Below are 7,573 nucleotides of genomic sequence, written 5' to 3'. Positions count from 1 at the left end.
AGAACCCGGTGGAATAGCTTACTAAACATGCTGGAAAGATTTTTATTACTTAAAGATGATGTCCGAAAAAGTCTAGAAACTTAACCTAACCCGGATTATTTTGTACAAAAATTAGATCAAAATTAGGAGATAAGACTTTAAATAATTTAAGTTTCTTGAGAAGTTATTTTTTAAAAAATGGTAATCAGTAAAATGGTATTAGGTACTATATATTATTTCTGTTTTATTTTTATTTTTCTGTATTATTTTATTTATGTTTCTAAAAGTTATTATTATAGTTTGTTTAGAATAACACTTTAATTTTTATATTTTTTTATATTCTATATCTTCGAAATAAAAAATGTGAAATGGAAATCAAAATTACTTATATTTTTTATCACCTTAATTTTATTTTTCAGGAGAAAATTTACCGGTAATTTACCTGTAAACCGGTATTTTAATTTTCATTTACCGAATTACCGGTAAATGAAAAAGTCGGTAAATTTACAATCCCTACCGCAAGTGAGTACCAGGCTTTAATTAATAGTCGTCGACAGTCCTCTCTTCTGGGAGGAGATCAACGACTACTTCTGGTCGAATTAACTTCGACCCTCTTCCGCAACGGTCCGTTCTTCCTACAGGCCCACCGGTATGGTGCCATTAGAATAGGAGAATTACATAATATAAGGTTACTGGCCAGCACTTATGATTTAAGTGGTTTTCTAGGGTGTCGAGCTTGAATATTTGGTCCGTTTTTCGCGAAATTTCATTCGTGGCCGTTTGATATTTGACAGTGAATGTACAGTTTCTTTGAGTTAACATTAGGAAAAAAATATGATATCTGAAAAAATTTAAAATATCACATCTACAATTCCTGTCTACCTTACAATTGAATTTGTGCCATTTCGTACCATCCGAGTAACGCGATAAACGTGAAATAAACAAACTACTGTATATGGTTTTCGTTTTAATGTTCGTTATATTATAGTATTTGATTTATATAGCTACAAAGGATATCTTATGTAAGGGTTTATAAGACTGAGTGACCAATCTAACACATTTCAAGAAATTCTTTATTCCTCTACTGCAGGAGTGGCCAACTTTTGAGTACATAAGATCTACTTTTTATCTTAAAAATGTGTCGCAATATACTTGTTGTCGTAGGCATAGTCTAAGCGGCGAGGGGGAGGTGTGAAATACATACTATGTTTAGACCCATACTATGTAAGAAAAGCGACAATTTAATTTAAAACACGAAGAAAAGGTACTTACATTTTAAACAGAAGAAAAATTGAAACTCAACGTTGTCACTTTCGGGAACCACCACTTCACCATTCCTCTCTCTACCGTGTCCCTCTAACCGCCTTTCTTTTTTTCGATTTTACGACCCTTTGTCTACATTTGTTATTCCCCTTTTACAACTATACGCAAATGGATTGCACATGGATCGACAAAACCGCATCTGAGGGTGGACTTGGAGGTCCGATATCACTACAGTTACGTTCATGCGTTGCGTTCGGTTACAAGTGTAACACTATTTAGTTATTTTTTTTTTTTTACTTTTCTTCACCTAACGGTCTTTTTAATTAAGCCCGTCAGGCCTATGATAGGGTAGCAGGATGATGAGGGATGGATTACCCGAAAAGTTCCTGAGGTTACTTGACTTATTTGGAATCATTTCTGGATCCTCAGAGTGGTTAGCTATTACCTTGATAGCTTGGTATCTCAATCGTGTTGTCTCAATCGAATTATTAGGACCATGTGCTGTAACGATTACATAAAAGGATTTCTGAGTTATCTAAGAATTAAATGTAAATTAAAATTGAATTCTACTTTGAAAACATCATCAGAAAAGTTTATTTTCCCGGAGATTTTTCTTTCTAATATTTTTACAGGTCCATTATCGTTTGTAATTCCATTATGACTTATACTTTTGGAACCACGAGTTAATTGCAAAAAAACTATAAAAACAATATGTATCAGGAGTCACTGCAGTGATCCCGGCTAGTAAAAAAGTCACTGACTGACTACATATACAGGAATCATAGTTGCCGATTTTCGGAGATCGATTTCTCCGTCCTCCAAACACCTGTAGTAATTCCGAATATTTCTTTCGAAAGAAAATTGCTTTCTTAGATAGTGTGCAAAATTTCAATATTTTTTATGAAGCGGTTTCCGAGATATAAGCAATCGAAAAGTGTAAAAATCTCCAAAAAAAGCTGTATTTTCTTCTCCCTTTTTTCATCCGGCAATGTAGACGCTCGCAGAGAAAAATTTACTGGGTCAAGAAAGCCCAAATTTTAAACTTAAGTCTCTCTTGTTATCAGTGAGGTGCTGACGAAATTCTGGGTCGATAGGTCAAAGTTTACATGCATTTTTACGTCAACCCGAAATGAATATGTACAAAGGAAAATTGATTAATAAATTGTGCATGGTTAAACCATTAGATATTTTTGTTGGTTATACGAAATACCTGACAAAAAGGATTACAGTGTTAAACCAATATATATAACAAGAATGAAAATACATCAAGCACACTTCAGAAATATTTGTTAGGTGACAAAATTTGTCATTTTATTTTTTCTATTTGAAATACAAAATCATATAAATTATAAAGTCTCATGCAGATGAATAATGTACCGTTGGAGACATACGGGAATTTCGATAGTTGACGAAATGGAACAAATGCACAAAATGGTGAAAACTAAATTCTGTTGCTAGAGGAAAGAGAATGAAGGAACATTGACTATGGTATTTCTTGAGGGTGAACTAGCATCCATCGGTTTGTAGGGGACGACAAATTCTCGCTCTGCCTGCAGATTTATATACGATGTAACAAGTAGCCTTGACGATTCTACAGTCTTCGTCTTCATCTTCGTCAAAATCGTCGATAATGTCTTTACAGCAAGATGGGCGATACTTCTTCCATTTCTTGCGATCGCAACAATCTGTACTGTCTTCTGAAACAATTGGTTTTGGATCGCAACATGATGGTCTAGGTGTGACTAGTACACCAGGCCAACTTGGAAAGCCTGGTTGTGGAACATCTGGTACAACAGGTCTCTGAGAGTCTATTCCTGGCAGAATGGGAATACTAGGAAATCCAGGAATTTGGATTCCAGGTTGTGATACTGGAGGAAGTGGTTGGCCAGGAATACTGGGATATCCAGGAATTTGAATTTCGGGAATGGGACGATCCACTTGACCTGGAATACTTGGATAGCCAGGGATTTGGGTACCAGGTTGACTTGGAATTCCAGGTTGTAGAGCAGGTGGAAATGGTTGGCTAGGAATATCAGGAAATCCAGGAATTTGTATACCAGGTTGTAAAACAGGTGGTGTTGGTTGTCCTGGAACACTTGGATAGCCGGGAATTGGGACACCAGGTTGTGAAATAGAAGGGATACTAGGAAAGCCAGGAATCTGGATTCCAGGTTGTGAAACAGGAGGAATTGGTTGACCTGGAATGCTAGGATAGCCAGGAATTTGGATCCCAGGTTGTGAAACAGGAGGAATTGGTTGACCTGGAATGCTAGGATAGCCAGGAATTTGGATTTCAGGTTGTCCAACTGGAACACTTGGTTGTTTTGGAATACTTGGATAACTGGGTTGTTGAACAGAAGTTCCAGGGACAGAGGGTCTACCTATGCTTATTCCTGGTTGACTTGGAATTCCTGGAACATGTGTTCCAGGTTGGGGTGCAGAAATTCCAGGAGTAATTGGTCTTGCTATTCCTGTACCTGGTTGACTTGGAATGCCAGGACGTCCTGGAATTGAAATACCGAGTTGTAAAACAGAAGATCCAATTCCACTTTGACCAGTAGCTGTGTATGTTCTTCCAGAAGTATAAGCACCCTGCAACTGGGATTGTGCTTGACCTCCACTGTCACCACCTCGAGCAGAAGCAGATGCTCCTCCTTGGAAACCATCTCTGCTAGTTACTTCTTTTCCTGAAACTTGGACTTGAGACTGACTAGATGACAAACCAATAGATATTGCTTGTGAAGCAGCATTTCCTGTTTCTTTTCCTCCCTGTGTTAAAACTTGTAAACTTCCACTTCTGAATCTGCCTTGAGCACTACCAGATGATGATCCGCTTGGTTGAGCCATTTGAACCTGACTATGTGCAGAACCTACAGTATCCACAATAGCTCCAGAACCAGCTGCACTACCCTGTTTATTACCTCTTACTTGGCTTTGAGTATTACCCCCAGTAAATCCCGATTGAGCTTGTGCTGAAAATGATCCATTTCCAGCATGGCTTCCCTGTACTTGAGTCTGAGAATTTAAGGAATTCAAATGACCAGCAGATGCAGCTTGTGCAGAATTACCCTCTGCACCCACTTGAACCTGTGTTTGTGAAGCAGCACCTCCACGACCATCTCCAGATACTAAATGCATTTCTTGAACTCCTGGAACACTTGGAAAACCAGATACAACCCCAGGTTGCCCTGGAGCAATTCCAGGTATACTTGGGTGGCCTGTAACAACTCCAGGGAGTCCTGGGCGGCCTGTAACAACTCCGGGTATCCCCGATATACTTGGTACACTAGGAATGCTAACCCCAGATATGCCTGATTGTCCTGGAACAACACCGAGGAGTCCTGGGTGGCCTGTAACAACTCCGGGTATCCCCGGTATACTTGGTACACTAGGAATGCTAACCCCAGATATGCCTGATTGTCCTGGAACAAATCCGGGGAGTCCTAGGTGGCCTGTAACAACTCCGGGTATCCCTGGTATACTTGATACACTAGGAATGCCTGGGACACTAGGTACAACTCCAGGGATCTGTGGATATCCAATACCAGATATTGGTGGTCCAACTGGATATTTTGTTCCAGGACCTACTCCGAATTGTCCTCGAGTTTCAACGCCTCCTTGATACGAGTTTCCAGCAGTGAGACCAAAAGGTTGTTCCAGCCGATAACTTCCGCCATGGGTGGACTCAAGAGAAAACTGACCAGAAGTACCTGGACCGGATATCGAGGGCTCACCAGGAAGGAGAAACTTGTCTGTTCCTTGACCCGTTCCTCTTTGGTCGATCTGTAAAATAAAAGAAAGACGTTTCCTCCAAATTACGAATGGTTAACATCGCGCTTTTACATTTACCTGATATTGACGCAAAGCTTGTTTCTGAATTCCATCCTGCCCCACTTTACCAGACGTCACCGTCTCGTGTCCGTAATGAGCATAATTATTACTCTGATGTCCGTAATGTCCATATGTACGTTGCACAAACCGTCCGTCATCTTCGTTCGTGCTTCTTTTCGACCTGTCTATTGAAAGGAAGAAAATAACACAATCAAAGCAGTGCGGTAACCAAATAGACGAAAATTTGACAAATATAATAACAATGCTCTAGGGCCACCATACTCAACCTGTTTTTTTTCTCGGGCCACATACACATGATAGCTATTACACGCGGGCCGCAACATAACAATTATAATAAAAAACTTACATAATTTTTCACTTACCCTAGAAATTTAGTGTGACTGTTGATATTGCGAACATTTTTTCACAATTTCATTTAAATCAGGCTTGTAACTGCTGCATGCTACTCGTAAAACGGCATCCAGGTGTGAATCAGTAAGCCGGTTTCTATATATGTTCTTTGCATATTTCATTTTTGAATATGACGTTTCACATAGATACGTTGATGCGAACAACGTAAGTAAAATTTGAGCACATTTTTTTACAGTCTTATATTGTTCGGGCACTACTTTCCAGAAGTCAACGTAATTATTTTCCGCTCTTTTTTCTTTAAAAATAGCTTCCAGGTGTGTATTGTTCTTCATCTCAATAAATTCGTCAAATAGCTCTGCGTAATTACATGCAAATATATCAGCCAATTCTGATATTATTGCCGGTTCCAAGTGCCAGGGATTTTCAATGAGCAACAGGATATTTTTTATTTTCCTTAGATCATGAAATCTATGTTTAAATTCCTCAGATAACGCAGTTAAATAATTTGAAAAAATTGTATAGTTTTCTGGAGAAATATTAATACCGTCCTGCTTAGCGTTTGTCATGGTTGGAAAATTTCGCAGTATTTTGTTCTGTATTTCTTGGTAATAAATGTTTAATTTTTCTTCGAAGGCAAATATTTTATTCGCCATCTGTGAAATTATTTTATTTTTACCCTGCAAACCAGTATTGAGACTGTTCAGCTTCTCTGTAATGTCGCACAGAAACGCTACAATACACCACCATTCATTATTTTGCAGTTCACTGTATATTTTATTATTTTGCTGTAAAAACAGCATTATTTCTTTTCGCAAAGAAAAAAACCTTTCCAGAACTTTCCCCCTGCTAAGCCAACGTACTGAGGTATGTAAAAGAACATCATTGTATTGACTATCCACTTCCTCTAAAAGACTTTTAAATTTTCTGTGGTTCAGTTCTCGTGCTCGGATATAATTCACTATATTTATGACAGTTTTCATCACAGTATCTACTTTAGGATTAGCAATACGTGAAGCCAAGTTTTCCTGATGAATGATGCAGTGAAATGTTATTAAATTTGTCAAATCATAATTCTGTTTCAGTAGAGAAATAAATCCATTTTCAGATCCAGTCATTGAAGGACAGCCATCGGTACACACACAAATTAATTTTTTTACATCTATCTTGTTCTGTTCTAGAAAATTGCAAATAGTATCGAGATAATCTTTGCCCCTGGTCTGGCCCTTCATTGGAAGGAATTTCAAAAAATCTTCGCAAATTGAATTTTGTACTGTACAATATCTAACAAAAACCGAGCATTGTGATGTCGCTGAAATATCCGTGCTAGAGTCAAAAGCTAAACTAAAAAACTTGCAGTTTTTCAAGTCTTCAATTACGTTATCACAAATATGGTTCGCAATATCTTCAATACGTCTAACACAGGTAGAATCTGAAAGCTGGATTTTTTTTATTTCAGAAATTATTTGATTTTTGTTACTGAATTTATCAAACAGTACATTGGAAGCGCTTAAAAAACATTCCTTCACAATTTCAGCATCAGTAAACGGTTTCATATGTTTACCAAGTATATAACAAATTTCATACGATGCTTTCGTTACAGCTGCATCTTGTACTATTGCCACAGACATAATATTTTGTTGATTTTGCAATGACTTTTTAAAAATAGCCAATTTCTCGTGTCTTATGAGAGATCCTGGAGGAAAAGTATCATTGAACGATTTATGTTTAGTGTTAAAATGACGAGCAATATTATATTTTTTTAATATAACACTTTCACGACAAATCAAACAAGTTGCAAAACCGTGTTTGTTTTGCACTACAAAATAGTCAGCTTCCCATTCGTCTTGAAACATTCTATTTTCGTCAGACATTTTTCGTTTGTGTTTGGAAGACACTCCTGACATGGTTGATAATAATTATAAATTACAATTTCTCAAATAAAATGGTCTCTAATTCAATGTGATTTATTGTTTACTCAATTATAACTCTTAAGGTACTTTAACAATTACAGAGCCACAGAACACAAGCAAAACAAACAAGTTATGACTTACGACTTTAACCTATTCGATGTTTAAATTCTTGACGCCATGTTGAATTTTCGTCGAAAATTACACGTTTTTTTTTTTTT

General features: G+C 37.3%; 2 protein-coding genes across 4 annotated transcripts in view; both read right to left on the bottom strand.

Annotated features, from left to right (window-relative positions):
* Window positions 1–2,536: 2,536 nt before the first annotated feature.
* LOC111630929 (collagen alpha-5(IV) chain-like) overlaps window positions 2,537–7,573 on the bottom strand; it is a 14,233-nt gene continuing 9,196 nt past the window's right edge. For all 3 annotated transcript variants that reach the window (XM_023375089.1, XM_023375090.1, XM_023375088.1), the window contains 2 exons: window positions 5,092–5,258; window positions 2,537–5,025 (listed from right to left, as the gene is read on the bottom strand). In XM_023375089.1, coding sequence (XP_023230857.1) covers window positions 2,749–5,025; window positions 5,092–5,258 — 2,444 coding nt within the window. In that variant the 3' untranslated portion in view covers window positions 2,537–2,748. The remainder of the gene's footprint in view (window positions 5,026–5,091; window positions 5,259–7,573) is intronic.
* Window positions 5,353–7,562, bottom strand: LOC111630930 (general transcription factor II-I repeat domain-containing protein 2-like). The gene has a single exon (XM_023375091.1). The coding sequence runs from the start codon at window positions 7,347–7,349 to the stop codon at window positions 5,466–5,468; it is 1,884 nt and encodes a 627-aa protein (XP_023230859.1). The 5' UTR covers window positions 7,350–7,562; the 3' UTR covers window positions 5,353–5,465.

Source organism: Centruroides sculpturatus, unplaced genomic scaffold (genome assembly GCF_000671375.1).
Source record: "Centruroides sculpturatus isolate CEXI.00-Female unplaced genomic scaffold, Cexi_2.0 scaffold653, whole genome shotgun sequence".
NCBI lineage: Eukaryota > Metazoa > Arthropoda > Arachnida > Scorpiones > Buthidae > Centruroides > Centruroides sculpturatus.
Note: the sequence above shows the minus strand (reverse complement) of the source record. Positions and strands in the feature narration are given on the sequence as shown.

Bases quoted from the DNA above. Each gene is read 5' to 3' on its own strand.
- LOC111630930 (XM_023375091.1), bottom strand. From the start codon at position 7,349: ATGTCAGGAGTGTCTTCCAAACACAAACGAAAAATGTCTGACGAAAAT.